Source organism: Corylus avellana, chromosome ca7 (genome assembly GCF_901000735.1).
Source record: "Corylus avellana chromosome ca7, CavTom2PMs-1.0".
Taxonomy (NCBI): Eukaryota; Viridiplantae; Streptophyta; class Magnoliopsida; order Fagales; family Betulaceae; genus Corylus; species Corylus avellana.
Genome location: NC_081547.1, coordinates 1499555 through 1520772, shown reverse-complemented (window position 1 = coordinate 1520772; position 21218 = coordinate 1499555). Strand labels below are relative to the sequence as shown.

At 36.0% G+C, this 21218-nt stretch overlaps 3 protein-coding genes across 6 annotated transcripts; all 3 read left to right on the top strand.

Annotated features, from left to right (window-relative positions):
* Positions 1 to 1230: 1230 nt before the first annotated feature.
* Positions 1231 to 5642, top strand: LOC132187535 (pentatricopeptide repeat-containing protein At2g29760, chloroplastic-like). Of its 3 annotated transcripts, XM_059601878.1 has the most exons (5): positions 1231 to 3335; positions 3433 to 3587; positions 4783 to 4861; positions 4953 to 5204; positions 5332 to 5642. In XM_059601878.1, the coding sequence occupies exon 1, from the start codon at positions 1299 to 1301 to the stop codon at positions 3294 to 3296; it is 1998 nt and encodes a 665-aa protein (XP_059457861.1). In that variant the 5' UTR covers positions 1231 to 1298; the 3' UTR covers positions 3297 to 3335; positions 3433 to 3587; positions 4783 to 4861; positions 4953 to 5204; positions 5332 to 5642. The 3 variants fall into 3 exon arrangements, with proteins under 3 accessions (XP_059457861.1, XP_059457860.1, XP_059457862.1); XM_059601877.1 differs by having other exon boundaries at positions 1231 to 3587; XM_059601879.1 differs by lacking the exon at positions 4783 to 4861 and having other exon boundaries at positions 1231 to 3587.
* A 4647-nt stretch (positions 5643 to 10289) lies between these two features.
* On the top strand, positions 10290 to 11124 carry LOC132188174 (uncharacterized). 2 transcript variants are annotated; one of them, XM_059602578.1, is made up of 2 exons: positions 10290 to 10750; positions 10784 to 11124. In XM_059602578.1, the coding sequence occupies exons 1-2, from the start codon at positions 10407 to 10409 to the stop codon at positions 10890 to 10892; spliced, it is 453 nt and encodes a 150-aa protein (XP_059458561.1). In that variant the 5' UTR covers positions 10290 to 10406; the 3' UTR covers positions 10893 to 11124. The 2 variants fall into 2 exon arrangements, with proteins under 2 accessions (XP_059458561.1, XP_059458560.1); XM_059602577.1 differs by having other exon boundaries at positions 10290 to 11124.
* An 8446-nt stretch (positions 11125 to 19570) lies between these two features.
* Positions 19571 to 20390, top strand: LOC132187799 (STS14 protein-like). The gene has a single exon (XM_059602238.1). The coding sequence runs from the start codon at positions 19743 to 19745 to the stop codon at positions 20283 to 20285; it is 543 nt and encodes a 180-aa protein (XP_059458221.1). The 5' UTR covers positions 19571 to 19742; the 3' UTR covers positions 20286 to 20390.
* Positions 20391 to 21218: the final 828 nt, after the last annotated feature.

Below are 21218 nucleotides of genomic sequence, written 5' to 3'. Positions count from 1 at the left end.
CTTTATGCTACATACCATACAAACATATGATGTGGCAAGGTATAGTAGCAATGGGATTTTATTTTATTTTCTAAATAAAGGTTTGATCCATCGGCTATTAGACTTTGTCATATCAATGTTTGCGTAGTATGTAACATTATTCATCCAACAAGTTAAGTTGTTTAGCAAAACGTTTACCTTCTTCCCTATAGTCTGATGACTATATGTAATAAATATCCATTCACTAGTCACTACAAAGGACACGTGGATGTCCTGAAGGATTTGTTTGACATCATATTACATATCAAAAGTAGAACTTTGATTGAATTAAATATGTAGTAGATTATGCTGTATATGAAACTTTTGATTGTGGCGCAGTTTGTAGTGTCTCGTTAAAGATAAGATATTTTAACTGAAAAACAAAATAGTAGCGAAGTAACACTAACCATACAATTAGGCATAACTTGAAAAGTTGAAGAATATATTTTTGGAAGAGATCTCTTCTGCTTTATTTAGCGGGACATGATAAGCCAATCCGCTGGGTCCTAACAAGTAAATCCTAAGGTACATTTGGATTTGTGTGATTTCTAAACCTACAATTTAAAAAATACTCCGGTTTCGGTTTCCGATTTTGGCCAATAACCGGAAATCGAGACCGGGTTGACACCCTTACCTTTCACCTTTCACGGTAGCAAACTTTAAAAAGTGTAATTTAAAAACACAGTTAAGAGTTTAGTAAAATTATGATTAGGCATTTAAATTGCAGTTTAACCTTTAAAATTATATATTTTGTCTCTTGCCTGCAATTTTATTTTTTTTTTAAAAAAAAATAAAACAAATTTAATCATAATTTTTAAAAATACATTTTCTACAATTTTGTTTAAAATCACACTTTTGATCTGCATTTTTTTTTTTTTTTGGGTCTGCTTGGTCTATGCATTGGACGTAGAAATTAGCTACTCTCAACAAATTGAAATACATAATAGAATTAATATTTCTACATTTTTTAAGTAATTATATTGTGAAATTCTTAAAATTTTTAATTATTATTATTTTTTAATTAAATGCTCGAGATTTTATGGTATTAATATTTGTCATTAAATTCAATACAATTAATTTAACAATTAAATTAAATACCATGAATTAACAAAATGTTAAAATTCGAATTAATTAAAAAATAATAATTAAAATTTTAAGAACAAGTATTTTAAGAAAACGGTATAGTTTTCCGCATTGCACGTAAAATTTCAAAAAACCGTGGCAAACCATTCCCTTCCAAAGCTCAAACCAAATGCGGCAAATGCCCAACGGCAACGATCATGTCCTTCAGTCTCAAATACTCGACCGTTGGTTCCCGCCTTAAGCACTCCCTCTTCCATTTCCACTTTCTATCCACCACTTTGACCCACAGATTCAAGTCTCCCACTCACCAAAACCTCCACCACCTCTTAGAGAGATGCTCATCCATGAGAGAACTCAAGCTACTCCATGCCCAGATCATCCTCCGTGGCCTAACCCACGAGACCCTCACTCTCGGAAAATTAATTTCTTTCTGTGCTGTTGCCGACACAGGCAATCTCAAATACGCACGCCTCGTGTTCGAGCAAATGCCAGAACCCAATAAATTTATGTACAATAGTTTGGTAAGGGGTTACTCAAATGGTGATGATCCAATAATGGCAATTTTGCTCTACCACCGAATGATTGATTCAGGGCTTTCGCCAAACGAGTTTACTCTTCCTTTTGTTCTTAAGGCTTGCACTCGAAAATTGGCGTATTGGGAAGCTGTGCTTGTTCATGGTCAAGCCATTAAACTAGGAATTGGGTCTCAAGTTTGCGTGCAAAACGCACTTATTAGTGTGTATTCTATTTGTAGGTTGATTCAATGTGCCTGGAAGGTGTTTGATGAGATTTTGGAAAAGACTTTAGTCTCGTGGAATTCGATGATTGGTGGGTATTCTAGAATGGGTTGTCGCAAGGAAGCATTTTTGTTGTTTCAGGGGATGAGAAAATTGGGGATGGAGCCTGACAAGTTCACTTTAGTTAGTTTACTTTCTGTTTGTTCACAAGGTTGTGATTTGTATCTGGGAAGATGTCTGCATCTCTATATTGTGATTATGGGAGTTAAGGTTGATCTAATCGTGAGAAATGCTCTTGTGGATATGTATGCTAAGTGTGGGCATTTGCATTCAGCTAAAATGGTTTTTGATCACATGCCTGATAAAAATGTGGTCTCATGGACTTCCATGGTTACTGCATATGGTAGGCATGGGCTCACTCAATCCGCTCAGCAAATTTTTGATAGCATGCCTGTGAAAAATGTGGTTTCTTGGAATTCAATGATGTCGTCTTATGTCCAAGAAGGTCGTTGTAGGGAAGCTTTGAATCTCTTCCACAAGATGTGTGATTTGAGGGTGGTGCCGGATGAGGCTACCTTTGTTAGCGTTTTTTCAGCCTGTAGCCAAATTGGAGATCTGATCATGGGAAAGAAGATCCATAATTACATGTGCAGTAACAATTTAATACCCAGTGTTACTCTATATAACTCCCTCATAGACATGTATGCAAAGTGTGGGGCCCTTAGAATTGCCATGGATATCTTTTACGAGATGCCAGAACAGAATTTAGTGTCCTGGAATGTTGTTATTGGGGCCATGGCACTGCATGGATGTGGCTTGGAGGCTATTGACCTCTTTGAAAAGATGCAAGCCTGCGGAGTTTGGCCGGATGAGATCACTTTCACAGGATTGCTTTCTGCTTGTAGTCACAGTGGTCTTGTGGACTTGGGGAGATATTACTTTGACAAAATGATTTCCATTTACAGGCTATCGTATGAAATTGAGCACTATGCTTGCATGGTTGATCTTCTGGGGCGATCAGGGCTACTAGAAGAAGCAATTAGGTTGATAGGAGGAATGCCTATGAAGCCTGATGTTGTGGTTTGGGGTGCCTTGCTCGGTGCTTGTAGGACCTATGGCAATATCGACGTTGCAAAGCAAATCCTAAAGCAGCTGTTGGTGATGGAGCCACAGAGTCCGGGGCTTTATGTGCTTCTCTCAAATATGTACTGTGAAGCTGAAAGATGGGAAGATGTGAAGAAGATAAGGAAACTAATGAATGACCATGGCATCAAAAAGTGCAGAGCAATTAGCTTCATCGAAATGGATGGATGTGTTTATGAATTTCTTGTTGATGACAAGAGACATGAAACCTCAAGCAGTATATACTGCATACTTGATCAATTAACAGATCATTTGAAGTCTTTAGGATATTCATGTAGCCTTTCAAGTGCATATTTGGACATAGAGGAAATCTAGCGCTGTGCCGATTTTTTTGTTGAATCAAGTTATGAGAAAGTAAATCCAAACTCTTAAGGATTCCTTAACCTTTTCTTTCCCCTTCCATCAATTGTTAAATCTTACGGTAATTGTCCTTCTGATTATGTTTGGCTAGGCCTTGCACGAAAGCAATAATAGCATGGACGAGCTGCCAGGGGCATTGGTGCCCAGCAGCGCCAGCTCGGCTCTGCAGTTGGGTCAGACTTTCTCCGCTTCCTCCCTTCTCTTCAGGTGCTTGGGCGTTGAGTTCTAGAGCTGCACTGCCCTCTGGTAATCCCCAATTTCCTTTTACCTTGAGCTTCAAGATTGTGTTTTGATTGAACCCTTTTGTGGGTTTTGCTTATAATTCTTTAGTACCCATCTCTTTGTATTCAAATTTGATCCCAATTCTTGTGTGTTACTCTGTGGGTGCCATGGATTACTATCCAGATAACTTCTTTATTCTTTTTCTTTCTCTGGGAACATGGGAAAAGTTGTGATGATCAATTGATCATTATGGTGAATGAACTGTGTTTTTTTTATAGAGCTTGGTAATTGGTGAAAAACATGAGAAAAGTGATGGGAAATTTTTCAGCCAATGAATTTTCGTTTCTTTTGGTTGGAGAAAGTAAACATGTTCACAGGTAGCGAAGTGGTTTGTATTGGAGTAAACGTGTAAAGGCCGGGTTCCTTAAAGTAAGAGACTAGTATTGAACTTTTTAATTTCTAGAAATAAAAAATAGGAAAAATTTTACTAATTATACCCCTAAAGTTTAAAGTCATATTTAAAATTTTTACAATATATGCCACACTTCTGTTAAAATTTTCAATTAAAATCATACCCCTTTAAAAAAAAAAAAAAAAAAAATTGCTCCATGGCTCCACGGCTAGCAGTGGGTCAAGTTGATCCATTTTATTTTTTATTTTTAAAGAAGACGAGAGGTTATTATTTTTGTGCATGTGCCGCAAACTCATGGAAATTAATTAAACTTAATTGGTTAGAATATGAAGTATATTCCTAGAAGATAACATTCAATCAGAATACTGCTTTTACATATGCGTAAAAAGTGCATGTAATTAATATTAATTTTACAAAAAAAAAAAAAAAAGAAGAAGGATTTACGGAAACATCAAATATGATATAATTAATTACAGCCTACTAATTAGTAAGGAGGAGTGTCCTTACCCTATTCTGTGTAGGAGTCCTTCTACTTCTACTTCTACTTCTACAGGTAGGATTTGTAGCTTGTCCAATAAGTTTGAACCTCCAAATACTAAACTGGATTGGATTAGTAAACCATAATCTATATAAATGTGTTTGATCATACATTAATGAAGAAAAAAAAATTAAAATTAAAATCTTGGTAGTATTGATTGTTACGTCAATTATGCCAGCGCTTCCAACCTGGGTGATCTCCATTTTAGACGCCCAATTCTATAATCCATGCGAGGAACACCCAATTAAAAACTATATCTTTTTCTGCAGTGATTGTCATGGCAAATTATTTTGTGAAACTTGTAAAAAAACCATGGGTGACGAGCATCAAGGTCACAAAATTCTCAAAGTAAGGCTTTTCTTTTCTTTTCTTTAACGGGGGTTTAATTATATATATTATATTTCTTCAACTCATAATTCTTGGCTTTTCTTTTTTGCAGGTTTTCAAAGCTTCGTATAAGACTGCGATTCGGCTTACAGACATTGCAGCGGTATTTGATGTTTCCGATATACTCCCTTATGTAATTAATAGAAAGGATATTGTGTTTCTTCATAAGAAGCAAGCAGAAAAATCGCATATACCTCGTGCTAACGCTAATCACAAGCACTGTGAAATATGTGGATATGAACTGGATTCGTCCAAGGCTAGTATGGTGGAGAAAAGATTTTGTTCAATCGCATGCAAAGTAGAAGTACGTAGGATATGATATGATCGATCTTATTATATATCTTTTTTCAATTGTTCGATTTTTCTTCTTTTTTATTAATTTTTAGTTTTTAGTTTTCTGATTCGCAGAAATAATTTTTGTTTGCATGCAGGCCAAAATCAGGAAGAATTATTCAGCGGTAGATGGATGTGCAAGAACAAGAAGGGTTGATCGAGCTGTTCAATCTTGGGGGAAAAGAAGTAGACGAGGGACATCCACTGCGTCTTTTCGCAAAAGAAGTCGAAAAGGGACTCCTACAAGGTCTCCTTTCTTTTAGATTTTCTTGAGACGGATGGAAGCAAACCTAGAGGATTTTTATTATTTTTAATGTTCTATGATATTGATTTTATTTTACGTTTGAAGTTAGAAAGGCATTTTAAGCATTACTTTCAAGAAAGAAAAATGTTAGAACTATAATTGTGATAGGAGGATGTTAAGTTTTTTTTTTTTTTTTTTTTTTTTTCGGAGGATTACTATACTTATACCTCAATTTACCATTTAATTTGTAATGTTACTCTAATGTTTCAATTTGGTCAATATAGTAGGGTGAAAAGGCGGAAGTTTTTATGGTAATATGATAATACCCTATTACATACGACATCATTTCTAGACATTTAATATATTTTTATATATATTTAAACACAAAAACGACGTGGTTTCATGTATTTTCATATACTTATATATATAAATATAATATATATTATATAATATAAATGAAGGCAGTTAACTGTTCCTTTTCATCCCTACATGCAATATATCTTATCAATCTACCATTGAGCTTCCAATGCCCCCCTTCTGCCTCAAAATGACAAAAATACCATTCATAACAATAAAGAAATAAATAAATAAAATTTAAAAAAGAAAAAGAGAGGGACAAAATTGAGAATATACTGAAGTAATACCTTTTTTCTTTATTTTTTTTTAATTTTATGTAGGGTATTTTTGTTATTTTGGGGTCCCAAGAGGTAGATATTCCAATTCTAATGGTTCATTAACCAATTTCAAATATTTGAGGAACATTACAAAATTGAGAGTTAGATTGAATAGTTTTCCCAACAATAATAATAATAATAAATAATGTATGTGACTTTAATCACATGTTGACATATTTTAACAAGTTGTAAAATAGTTGTAGGCCAATTTTTAAGTCTAGCACGCGCGCGCACACACATATATATATTAGAAAAAAAGTTGAGATGTGCTTTAATCACATGTTGACATATATTAATAAGTTGTAAAATAGTTGTAGGCCAATTTTTAAGTCTAGCACGCACGCGCGCACGCACACATACATATATATATTAGAAAAAAAGTTGAGATGTGCTTTAATCACATGTTGACATATATTAACAAGTTGTAAAATAGTTGTAGGCCAATTTTTAAGTCTAGCACGTGCGCGTGCACACACACACTATATATATATATATATAAAAGTTGAGATGTGTTTGATATCATTCTCCTACACATCTATTATTATCCGTATTATTTTATTTTATTTTTTTATTTTAAAAAAATCCACCATTGAAGAAACCAAAGATCTCTCAAAAAAGTTGAATGTTCCTAAGCATGGGCAGGATGCAATGAACGCTTTTATAACATGGAATTAATGCGTTTGTTAAGCATATATATGATTGCATTCGATGAATTTTGACTATGGGAGTGTCTTCTTGCATGCAAAGTGCCCAATGCCCATCAGCGAGGAACTTTCATGGTTGCAACCGTTGTTCCTATCAAAGATGCCAACAGAATTTGTTGTCTAAATTAACCTTGGAAATCTATTACACTAATTTTAGATCGGATTCTCTTCATGGGTGTGTCTAATTCCCCCTTAAATCGACATAATTGTGCTTCTAATGTGTTTATGCCGGTTCTCTAAAAAAAAAAAAAAAAATGTGTTTATGCCGGTTGTTGGGGTTTATTAATGTTTAGTTGCCAACTGTATGTCCTTCTCAATCCAATTGATTTGCCCAACAAATATCAAATCCTTCATTATTATTATTATAAACCACTTGTATTATCAGATTTATCATATATGTAATGTACCCACGGGCGGAACCAAGGGCCGTGGCTCCCCGATTTTCATTTATATATAATTAATTATATATACAATTACCATAATGGCGTGCTAAGAACTAATTAAAACACATCAATATAGTAATAATTTGTAGAATTTTCTTGCCAGTAAAAAAGCAATATGATTAATCAACATGTGCTGTAAATAATTAACAACCGCTTGCAGAGTAGATATTTTACTCTGAGCAAAAGAAGATAGTACAAAAGACAACCCAAAGGCGGTAGGTTGACTGAAAAAGCTCCATAAATAAATTTAATTATCTTTTTCGTTAAGGAAAGGGAAAAGGAAAGCTGAAAAGCAAAGGACAGGAAAATGATTTATTAAAGAAGTCTTTTTTTATATATGTAGAGTAGAGAGAGAGAGAATTAATAATATTAAAAACCCAAAAAGCGATGGAGCTAAGAGCTCTTTTGTCAAAACTTGCATGATTGCATCTGCATGCACGAGGCTTTTAGAATTGAGTGGGAAAGGGAAGGGGTGAAGAAGCTTCAAGGAAAGGCCTGTGGTGCTCCTTTCTAATTTATCAATTACCTATATTTATTTAATATACAACCAATCAACAACAGCAAATCTTTCCAACAAAGCATGGCTTATGTACATGTTTATTTAATAAAAAATAATAATAAAAAAATCTTCCAATAGATAAATATGAGTTTAATATCTTATATATGATGATCAATTATTTGACATTATAGGTAGGCAAGAGAGAGTCTTAGGAGTCTTCGAGACCTCATAAAGTTACTCATAAATTGCATAATGGACACATTTTGGAATGTAGACATAAGAATTTTGTATAAAGAATATATAGAAATTAAAGAGTGATGGAAAAGCATACACCCAACCCAGCAGAGTAAGATCACCTTACGCCAGCCCTTGTCGGATTGTTGGGGGGAGCAGGATCATCTACATCTTCCTTAGACCTTCTATGCTTCCACGTGGCCTTTTTCTTGCCTTGCAACGAAGCACCCAGGACTCGTACATGCACCATGCCACGTCTCTCCCCCCATTCACCCCCTGCTCTGCTAAATTAAATACCCTCCATTTTCTTCAAAACCACGTCTTCTTTTCCTTTTTTTACTCACTCTTCTATCAAAGCCCTCTTCCTCTGCCACATTTGCTTGTCTGTGGATGGCTAGCTCTTGTCGCCGACATGTTCTTTTTTTGTTTTGACATTCAGATTCAGTATTGGAGAAGAGTTTTGTTTATTCGAAATGCTGGAGATACCTTTTAACCCGTGAAAAATCCTCATTGAATTTTGGCTAAATTTTAATTTTAATGACGATGCAGAACGTGACACTACATTAAAGAGAGAAATAATGGCTTGTTTGTTTGTTCGGCCACATTAAAGAATAGGTTAGGGTCACGCTTCTTTCTTTATGTGTTGTCACGTTCTATGTCATTCACTATAAATGAACCATGTAATTTTTTTTTTACCGAATAGATGAACTATATATGTAAATTAAAGGTATTAGACAGCAGGCCAAATCTGAATTTGACAAATTTACTGCCCCTGACCTAATTGTACAACATTTTCATTAGAGTTTGTTAAAAAAACATCATTAATAGTTAAAATGGTAAAGCTCCTAAGTGTATTTAAATAATAATAATAATTAAAATAGAAAAAAATATATTTTTAGTCATATGAGTAAGTAAAATTTGCTAGAATTCAAAAGGCTAAAATGCCAAATAAATTGATCCTCTTTCTTATCTCATAGAAGTGTCCAAGCTCTTGTCATGCATCAATGGCCTACCACAGTACCATGGTAAGCTTTCCTTAATTTCCATCACTGTTTTTCGGCTTTTCCATAGCCTCCATTACATCACATGTCATAAATAGGAGATCCACCGTTCGAGATAGTGCGGTGTTAGGTACAGGCCCTATGAATATAGTCCTCAGATAATCTCTACTCCTTTGGCCCACTTTTCGTCACCTGGTCCCGCCTTTCATCGACGGTCAAAGATCTAGGTAGACCTAAAAACACATCCGTGCAATACACACAGTAATTCCACAGTGAAAAGTCGGAGCACAAAGGCCCCAGCCCCTGTCTCCGTAATATCATCTTGAAACGAGGTTACGAGGGTAATTGTTGTAAGACAACGCTAATGACTAATGAGCAAAACACATACAACCTGTCACCACCAACTTACAGCCTGGCGAGCCCTGCCCACTGATCGAAAACTTTGCATCCGTTTTTTTTCTTACCCTGATATTAAATCTAATTCGATTTTGTGCCCTGAAACTCATACAATTTTAATCTAATCCTTTTTATGTCGAGGATTAAAGATTGTAAACGATACTAAAATGGCTAATATGAGAAATCGAGACCAAATAACATGTTACATTATTTCTTTCATAAGGCATCTCTTGAACTAAAATTATTGATATAGCATATAAGAAGGTCAATTTAGCATAATATATTATTTTTATTGACATAAAATAGCATTTTGATGTTCAATTTTGGATGTAGGTATTCAAGACCGAATTCTACGATGTTTTATATTTTTCATTGACATGGCATGACATGTCTGTTATTAGTAAAAAATATATAGTTACTTTTTCTGTTAAAAGAAAACAAAAATTCTTGTCACCCCTCTCTCTTCAATTGTTACATATAATATATATTTTTTTCTATAAAGCATATTCATCTATAAGATATTATTATATTTTTATCGATCACTTAAAAAAATTATGAACCAATGCTGTATATAATTTGTAATATTATATTATTACAACAAACAAAAAAATAAAAATAATAATTTATTCAAATGTTATATATACTATTAACATGTCACCTTCTCTCTCTATTTGCTAATATCTACTGTTCAAATTTTGGAAGGATCAAATTGAAACGATTTGAAATTCAAGGATAGAAAACGAACTCAATCCAATTTCAGGGACTACATATACATATAAGGCTTTTGCTTGTACAAAACGACAAGTCTGACATGGCACCAGGGTACAAATAACGAGGCAGTCCTCCAGTTCTATATATGCACCACCTCGCAGACTCTTTACGCTTCAGCTCCTCTCCGATTACGAAATCCTCCGATCTCCAATCTCCATCATCGGTATCGTCCGATACTTTCAGATAAAAATCGGAATCGGAGGCGAAATGGGTAATTGCAATTCGTCCAGTTCGACGGACGTGGCCACGGCCAAGCTGATCCTACAAGACGGTCGGCTCCAGGAATTCTCGTACCCGGTTAAGGTTTCCTATCTGTTGCAGAAGAATCCCACGTGTTTTATCTGTAACTCCGACGAGATGGATTTCGACGACGTCGTCTCGGCCGTGAACGACAACGAGGTGCTTCAACCGGGTCAGCTGTATTTTGCTTTGCCATTGAGTAAACTCCGGCACCCACTACAGCCAGAGGAAATGGCTGCATTGGCCGTGAAAGCTAGCTCGGCTTTGATGAGAAGTGGGGGTGAGAAATGTGGGTGTCGCCGGAGAGCGGTGTCTCCGGCGGATTTTTCCGGCGGGGAGGGGAGATCTCCCAGAGGAGTCACCACCGGAAGTGGCGGCGGTGGGTTGAGAAGGGGAAGAAATGGTGGTGGTGCTATAAAGTTTTCGGCAATGTTGAGTGCAATACCCGAGTAGAGCTGTAGCCTGTAGAGGTCTTTGGGGTCAGTGGTGTAAATACTGTAATGATTTGGGGTTCAATTGTTAAAGTCGTAGAGCTATTTCTGTGAATGCTTTGAGCGTTTACTTTTGGTCTGTCGCCCATTTAGGGGTCGTGTTCCAATTTTGCCCCTATTTAGGTTGTTGAGCAAATTTACATAAACACAATGATTGATATCATTGATAAATGATAAATGATCAATGATCGTTTCCTTTCAATTTAAGATTTTGAAACCCTAAAATCTCGTTCTCCAGTGGAGAAAGATGCAAACAATAAACGTAGAATGCCTGCGTACGCTGTCTCTGAAATAATAAATGGGTTAATTAAGAGATAAGACTAGAAGTGTGAGTACATAAAGAAGAGGATAAAACATCATTTTCAACCTTTGACAATTTTGGGGCTTAGATAAACTTCCCAGGATATGGATCACTCCAGCAAATACGTATGATATGTGTGTCATCAACGAGATGTCCAAATTTCCCCCTCCACGCTCCACCCATGTTGGGGTAAGTTTGTTGGACCGCATTAAGATTCCAACAATCCTGTTGTTTTGATGAGAATTTTGTCCTTTTTTGTGTCATTGTAGATATTAAAATTACTATTCTATTTATAAAATATTACTATTTAATTTTAGGAAAAATTTTACTAAGAACTCCCAAACTTTCGCCCGTTTTGAAATACCCCATGAACTTCAAAATCTCTCAATTTAGTCCCCTGAACTTTCAATTGCTTTCAATTTGGACCCCTCCATCAGATTTTAAACGTCACATGACGTTTATATCCCTGACTTTTGTATAAAATACCAACTTCTAAAATGTTTTTTTTATTTAAAAAATAAAATAAAAAATAGGGGATATTTTGGTCTTTTTTTGAATTTTTAACCGCTAAAATTAACGGAATGGTCCAAATTGAGAGCAATTGAAAGTTTAGGGGACTAAATTGAGATATTTTGAAGTTTTGAGGGGGTATTTCAAAACGGATGAAAGTTTGATGGTCCTTAGTGAAATTTCTCCTTAATTTTAAAAGTCATATCAATTACTACGAATTCATATTCATGTAAGAGCGCTTTTAAGGAGTTACTTTAACTAGGTCGTAGTCAAACAATTGCTAAATTCTAATCCAGTTGAACCGAGATCCTCAATTACAAGAGAGTCCTTACAATTGCATGTCCTTTCGAGAGATAAGGTTCATTAGTTCGAAAGTCATTAAAAACCTCTCTCAATCGCAATAGATAGACTATGATTCGAGAAAGAGATCTGCAACCAATCCAGATCTTAGTTTATTTTTGTCTTTAGCAATGGATACCATATGGATATGGCTTAGGTGTAGTTCTTTATTTCAACGGTTCAGATTTAATTTTACTTTATCTTATTTTAATTATAAAAAAAAAAAAAATTAAATTGAATGAAAACAGTTAAGAAAAATTAGATCAGCCAAAGTGAAATCCATACCAAAAACGCGGAATAGTTCAATGTGGTGGAGTTTGGCTAAACAAACGCGGTTGTGTGGTTTGGTTAGGATTAGAGTGTTTACAGCTGTAACAATGATTATACTAATAATGGCGCTAATGAGATGTGGATTCATAAAAAGTCTATATTTTTAGGTCTATGTTTTGAAGGCGAGCAATTGGGTAAACCGATTTGTGCCCCCTCCTAAGTCCTACCCCTTCTCAATTATCATTGCCCATGCTGTATTGTATATACCACGTATACTATTGCCTATATGGGGGATGTTTATCATGAGAAAATGATGGTTTTAAATGATATGTGACTAGATATAGGTGGTTGCAATGGGACATGCTATTTCCTTTTGGGCTGTTTTTTTGGTTGGTTTTGAGAGTGGTTGATTTGGAACTTTCGGCAGAGGACAGTAGTTAGGCTACTAGAATGGACGTTGGATATTTTTGCATGTAATGGTTTGCAGCTGTAGCATATGCTGAGCCTGAGAGTGGGAAATGTCGGTCTCCCCAGATGCCCGAGCATATCTTTGGATTGCCTAAGATGCAGAGTCTACCTGTTCGGACACCTTAAAAACCGTACATTTTTTTTCTCATTTTTTATTCGAATTCTTTAAAATTTAAAAAGAGAATTATAAGGTATTTTGATCTGTCAATTGATACGATAATAATGTTAAAGGAAGAATATCCTTAATTAATCAATGTCAGACAAAATTTTCGTCCAAAACTTTTTTAAATTCAGTATATTAATTTCTGTCCCTTGGTTGGTTTGAGGAGATAAAAGGTGATTTTAAATTTGGAAGGCCCGGTTGGTGATGAAACCCCCAGCTGGTGGAATCCAATCATGTTGATTGGAAGGCAAGAATAAAGAGTTACCTGCAGGAAAAAAGAAACAGAACAGCACGTGTGATTGCTGGTTTCCTAGTAATAGTATAGTATATATACATGTGATAAACAAGTGGGAATGACAAGATCCATCCAAGGAACAGTCTCATAATTTGGATATGCAATGCTCATCATGCATGAACATGAGCATGAGCATGAGCATTCCCAACCATCATTATATGTGCAAGTTGGTGATCTTCACAGCTTCTCGTGAGTTGGTCCATTCGATCAACTATTCTTGTGGCCTCACAATGTCAAGTTGCCCACAAATGAGAGAATCTTTGGATGGTGAGTAGGTAGTGAAATTCGAAAAAAGTGTGAAAAGGGTTTCCAATTTCCATTATTCTATACTATGCATACTGAGTCACCGACCCATGACCAATTTTTTTTTTTTTTTTTTTTACTTCTGAGGTATTGACTATGACCATTCAAGTTGTTATTGGGTCAAATTGTTCAATCTCATTTGCTCAAACAGTTTGAAAATGTAGAGTTCACATTGTCCGAATACCTACTCGAATAGGTAAAGTTCAAACAAAGTCTCATATAAAAGAGTCTCATTGTATTGGATCTCAATCCTCGCTTTTATTGTTCTCTCTTAATATTTTAAGTGTCTTCAACTTTTTTGCAGTAGGGTCCTTCTACATTTGTGTGAATTATTGCAATATCATTTTCACCTAGAAGGGCTCATAATTTTGGCCATACCTCAGTAGCCATTCAATCATATGTCCCACCCAATTTTCCAGCGTGCCTAAAGATTGGCTTACAATACCTTGGTAGTAGAGCCCCTTTGACTCCAGCTGTTATGAGGTGTTCCAAGCTTAAACAGGATAATTACATGCGCACATAATTTTGAGTGGATGTATAACCAAAGAGATTTAATTTGGATGATATTTTGGCAATAGTAAATCACTTTCAGATCTCTAGTTTCGGTCAGCCTTCGGCATTAAGCTATGTTTGCCTTTTAAGTTTCAATATTCCTTTCTTTACTAACCAACACATTATTAGGGATTTGTTTGGATAATTTTAATCATCTACATTTATTCCCAAACGTGAATGAATGGTGGTTTTGGTAGCAAATGGAAAAAGTGAGGCCATCTGTTCTGTCCACCAAATGAGAAAAAGAGAAAAGCACCAAAGACATGTTCTTCTAGCTATGAATCCTAAAGATAGATCAAGTTTTTTAAGCACTGAAAAAAGTACTTTGGACAAGTGGGCAATTAGTGATCGGGATTTCTTGCAATTGGGATTTTTTTATTTTTTATTTTTTATTTTATTATTTTTTTTGGTAATTGTTAGACTTATGAGGAGGCTCACTTAAGGCTCGCTTATTCGAGCAGATGATCGGGCAATTCGAACAAATAAGTGTAGGCTTCTAACAATTGCAAGAATCTCCTGTGAGAATTGCAGGATTCCAATTATATGGCCAAGTAGTGGAGAGACTTCGGCTAAAATCCAAGACCGAAGGAGTTCTTGTTCAATGCATTTAATTCATATTCTAGAGAGGACGAGGGACAAACAAAAAAGGTGGAATATATTGGCAGAGCAAGGACGCAAGAAATAATGTTGCAAATGGGTGTCCTTTTTGCCGGAACTAACATCATTATGCTGTAAATATCAAGCAAATTTTAGGTGGTAAATGACATGAGCTTGGCATATTTGGAATAACATGCCACAAGATGACAGGAAGAAGAGACCAAGAATTACATTCCCCTGTCCTTGACAAAAATGGAGCTCAGGGTCCAATTAATCCCTTAATGCAATATTAGGATATATAGAGTTATATTAAATTATTGGTTGTATATAGTATAAAACATTTTAGCAAAGTTGGGCGGCCACAATTGGTAAGTGGGTATGCTATTTACATTATTAATCGAGATTCCGGTCTTCGGGCTTATCTGAGATAGTGCGAAGGACTCCGTACGATATTTAGGTTTCTTCTCGTTAATTAAAAGAAGATTAATGATAAGTTTTGGAGGAAAGATGAGTTAGATGGTGACAAAGAGTGAAAATGAACATTAAATAGATTACAATACTTGGCAGCAACATTTAGTCAAAAGTTGAGTGATGACATACCATGTTGTGAGCATGATGCAGGCCCGTGTAAGAATCATTCATATTGAAGATGGATATGGATAAACATTTTCCTAGTCATTATGTTGACATCTAGGGTAAGATAATAAATCATTTGCATTGAGAGGCTTGTGTTTTATTCGTTAAATGCAATTGAAATGTGAGGTGAATGACAACGTTGACAATAATATTAAAACTTAAGATTTTAACTCTGATATTGTGTTACTTCAAAAACAGTTTGAAATGAGTGGTGATTTAACATTATTTTAGGCATTCAAACGAGATGAATCGGTTACCAATTTTTTTTACAATGAAAGTGCAAAGTCTTGCCGGGACTGTACCGTAAAAGGAAGAGGAACACCATGGGGCTGCTTTGAAGTTTGAATAGAGCACATTTAGATGTGTTGATTTCTTGGTGGCCCAACGGTTTGATGGAGAAGGGCTACGTTTGGGGTAGCCTAATTCACAAACCTTTTCTAAAGCTGAACCCAACCCAATAACGAATCCGGATCGATCATCTGCAATCCGCCATAGATTACATGTTCGGACAAGTGAATCTCATCAAAGTTTTGATCCAGCAAATTACTGGGTTTTTTGCTCAACTCTATTGCTTGGATTGGGTTGTATTATTACGAAATTTTGCATTGTGAAAAAAATGGCCACGTAACGGACCCATTGATCACTATTTTCCAGTCTTCCATAAGTAGAGATTCCAAACTTGAAGTCAGCAAATTCCAGGGCCCTAACACCAATATCATATATTTCCCATATCTAAGAACACACATCATTTGGATAGAAAATAGAAACTGCTCAACTGAGTCAACTAGTATAATTAATCCTTCAGGCGACTGTTCTTTGGTTTTGTTAAATGTCCTTGTAGCGGTCAACCAAATACAAACTCCCTCAAAAAAGATCATCTTCCATACACCATACATATTACATACCATTCCAAACACACGAATTGAACATAAAGACACCGCCCTGTCTGGAATCTCTCAGCTGGCACCCACACACGCGGAGACAGACATAGACATGGGTGGCTGTGCCTCATCAGAAAAAACAAGTAGAGCCAGAGGTAGTGGAGTGGTAGTAGTCGGAGGAAAAAAAGGACAAAGACGAGATTGCAACCAAAAGCTACCAAAGACAACAAAGGTAATTCACGTGGACGGTCGTTGGGTCCAGGAGTTGAAGCAGCCGGTCCAAGCCAAGGCTGTCACCTCCCAGAACCCCAGCTGCTTCCTCTGCAGCTACGAGTCCCTGTACATCGGTACGTGCGCGCCCCACTTGCCCGGCGAGGAGGAGCTACAACCAGGCCATATCTACTTCCTCATGCCATTGTCCCGGGCCCGCCACCCCCTCTCACTCCCTGACTTGTGTTCCCTGGCCATTACGGCCACCACTGCGCTCGGTCACAACGGCGTTGACTTCTCCCACACCTATTAGAAGCTCATTTCCCGGCGATAACCAGGTACTTACGTTAACTCACTCTCACTCAATTCTTTATTTTATTGATTTGGGAACGTGCCATTGCCGAACTTTCTTGAGGGAGGCCTATCTGGTGATTTAGAAAAGATTAATAATAATAATAATAATAAAAGAAGACATCCATATTTCGGTGCATTAATTAATTACTGCTGCTTTCCTCTAAGGAATTTGGGTTTTGTTATAATGTATTTGTGGCTGCAAATTGAAGCGTAAAAGCAAGGGGGTTTTCAATTCTGAAAACAATGTTCAACCAGCCTCATGGCGGAGTTCGTGGGACGCCCTTTTGATGCCCGATTGAGACAACGGAAGTCGTTGCACGAATGCAATATTTATTTATTTATATATGACGAAGTCTAAAGAGTTTTGCCACGTAGTGTGCAACGTGTATCATTCAAAACAAAACCTTCCTTAATAATATTCTCTATTATTTCTTTCTCGGATTGAGCTGCTACAATTCCAAAGATTCGTACCTGTCACTCGAAATTATTAAAATATTAATTAAATAATTATATTTATTCCTTTTTATGATCTTAAACTTTTAGGTTAATTTGTGAATTAACATGCGTACTAGAGTAAGAAGTTTTGAATTGACTACATATTTTATCTATAATTTAGTTAAATACTCAATTTTAAGTGAAAGTTTAAACTCATACATGACTCTTTTTTTTTCTTTTTTTTTTTAAATTTTTTTATGAGGTTAAACATTTGGGATAATTTATAATTTAACAAAAATGATTTATATAAACCAAATATTTATTTAAATAAATTCATTTAAAGTTATTAACTATAGCATTTGAAGTAATTCTCGTATCTTTCTTGTATCACTTCATGAATGGGGTGTCTTTTAAAATAATCATTTGATCATAAATTAATAATAATTAATCACAAGTCCAATGGTCATTTTAAAAGTTACACCATTTTTAAAGTGACATAAGAGTAATTTAATTATAGCATAACTACTCTAACCTTTAAGCTCCGCAATAAGACACGTCAAAATTATCAAAACAATTATTAAGTAATTAAAATTGAGAGTAAATATAAGAGAAACGTAATCCTTGATGGGATAAGCGATTTCAATTTAGTCCATAGGTTCGTAAATTTGACTTCTAACTTTTTAAATTTTTCTAATTTTCATTTAGATCCTTCATTTTAAAACTGTTGATGTTAATGTCACGTCAGTTAAAAAAAAAAAAAAAACTTTTAATTTATTAAAAAAAATCAAATCTAAAAATAAAAAAGCAAGGAAAAGGGTGGCCTTTACCCCTCGAGCCTCAAGGACCATGGACGTGCTTTTATTAAATGTTTTTAAGGTTGTTTGGACTATTTTCTATGCAATACTTGCAACATATAGTAGACAAGGACATTGCAGATGGACTTTCTTATGTTAACAGAGCCAATTGAGACCTTAACGCTGTAGGCTAATTTTTAGGCCCAAACATATACTACTAGTGTAGTTGACTGCACCCCAATAGCTCAGCCAATAAGACTTGCCGAGGTAGAAAACTGGTAAGGGTGACTAAGACGTGCTGTGAGAAATACTTTAGTGCTTAAATTAGTGGGTGATTCCGTAGAAGAACAAAAAGCTTTAAAGATTATAACTGCTTAAGTTTTTTATTTGGTATAAATGTATAATAGACTCTTATTAGAGCATTCTCAGCAGATTTCTCGTTATTTTTCTTACATTTAAGGATTTAAACTACTTTTTGCTTTCTTATGTCAAAATACACCTCAATAACTTTCCTTAATTATTCCCTGTATCATTAAAAAATATATATTTTTTTAGTTATATTATATATATGAAAGGAGAGATGAGAGAAAATTGTGAGACATGAGAGGAGAGATGAGACAAGAGAGAAAGAGATAATCATTTTTTTTTTTTTTTTTAATAATCATAAGAATTGCAATAGTGGAACCCAAAACATTAGGTTCTATTGTAACAATCATAGCGTTTATAGTTCATTTAGGGAGTCTGTTATGGGATGTTTTTTGTGATTTTTTAGACATATTTTTAAAACTTAGAGAACAGACTTCCTTATAAAAAGTCCGCTGAGAATGCTCTATAGGGAAGAAGATGTAATAATCGGGGTCATGTGACACCATTTGATTGGGGTAATAACTTAGGCCATGTGGCACCATTCGGTGTGAGAGCATATTGTTGATATGGATTGCTTACCCTTGAAATCTGACACATTGTCAGTATGGACTGCCCCAAGTGGGCGCTTGACATTTTTAGTATGGACTGTTTATCCCATGGCACCTAATTAATCTTGTCGATGCAAACTACCCGACCTAAAAGTGTGGCAAATAGGGTTGTCTTGCCATGAGTAGTAGCCGATAAGCGCTCCACTAATACAACCATCAAAATAATTATATCGTTTGTCGTTATGGTTATGAATAGTTGCCAGTAGTCCCAACAAGGCAACATGATGTGGGTCGGGTCAGGTACAATCCGTCGGCACTAGTAATTGTCGACCAACCGACGAGCACAACCAACCCAAAAGGTAAATTGGGTCAACTAGGCCCAATGGATCTTTAATAAGGTAAACCCTCAGCCCCCAATCCTCAAGAAACCAAGAGCGACCAGGCCTAGTTTAGATCATGGCCTGCTACTTGATTTGAAATTTTGAAGATTATAAATGCACACGTGACATGGGGCTCAGTACTTTCAGATCCAGGTCAACAAGGTCAATAAAAACTCAAAAATAAAAATAAATAGAGATGCCGATTTCAATTACACACACAGCATTAAAATACACCAAAACTTGAAATGACAACATAACCCTTCCATCCCAATAATGAATTCCCTTAAACATATGGACAAACTAGGAAGCATCTCATTTTTCACGACCTATATATCCACCTACCCAATTAAATTAGCCTATCTATAAATAATTACAGAAAGCTCCCCACTTGCACCACATTAGATAGAAAAATGGCCTACGCTTTCCTTATACTCATTGTGGCTCTAGCCATACCTCACATCTTAGCGCAAGGGACTGCGCCTTCAACTAGCCCCACCACCCCCAACCTTCCGGCGCCACTGTCAGCCGCAGCCCGGGAGTTCCTCGACGGACACAACCAAGCAAGGGCAGCCGTTGGGGTTGGCCCGCTCAAGTGGAGCGAGGGGCTAGCCAATGGCACGAGCCGACTAGTCCGGTACCAAAGAGACAAAATGGGCTGCAAGTTTGCCAACGTGAGCAATAGCAAGTACGGTGGAAACCAGCTGTGGGCAAGTGGCGGCCAGGCCGTGACGCCACGCACGGCCGTCGATGCATGGGTGAAAGAGAAGGAGTACTACAACCACACCGACAACACGTGCCTGCCGAACCACACGTGCGGGGTGTATACTCAGGTTGTGTGGAGGAAGTCTGTGGAGTTGGGGTGTGCTCAAGCAACATGTGTGAAGGAGAGCGCCAGTCTAACCATATGTTTCTATGATCCACCGGGGAATACTGTTGGGGAGAGTCCGTACTAGAGAAGTTATAGAGCTTTCTCTTCTTTGTATGGTTATGGAAGCTTTGATGACAGCTATTGTAAAATAAAATTTCTTGAGGTACAAATCGAGTAGAGATCTTTTTCACAGTATTATTTCTTCAGCAAATGGGATTCGAAGATGTTGGATATTTAACTTAAATAAAAATAAACTGTAAAAAATTCGAAGACTCACCGACAAATATGAATAGCTCGCGTCTCTGATTAGACTGGTAGGTGGGCCACCGTACACGGGCAGATGATAATAATTGAACCCAAAAAATATACCTCAAGAACATTTGTGTTCACGTGACACTGGATTCACCATTTTGACCCCTGAAACTTGCTGGAAGACAGAAAATTGCTTAATTGAAGACTGAGATGGGCCCAGGGCGTAATAACTCTTATATAGACTCTAGTAGCTAGTCCAAATTATGAACATTTTTTAGTAAATACTGAGATGGGCTGAAATCAAGAATGAGATGGGCCATGGTGTACCACATCGGAAATCCGTTTGTTTATTTGTTGGTTATAGCCCATTTGTACATATGGGGCTTGAATGTGAGAAGGGTGATGGAGAACAAATGAAGAATGGTACAAAAACTTTCCTTCACTATCTCTGCTGGCTGTTGCAATTTGCAAACAACTTGATCCATGAATTCCAGTTGGGGACACAAACCAACAAAAAATATAAATAAAATAAAACATTGAAATGAGTTAGAATCTAACACCCTTAATTAAAATATGTTAAAATATTTATTCTCGTAGGAGTAGTTTTATCTCTTTTATAAAAGAAAGAGATAAAAAAAATCATGGAATGAATATTGGATCACCAAAAAAAAATAATAATAACAACAAAGTCAATTAAATTTACAAAAGAAAAATAAGAAATTTGAATGAAAAATAATATATAAATTAAAACAAAAAACAAAAAACA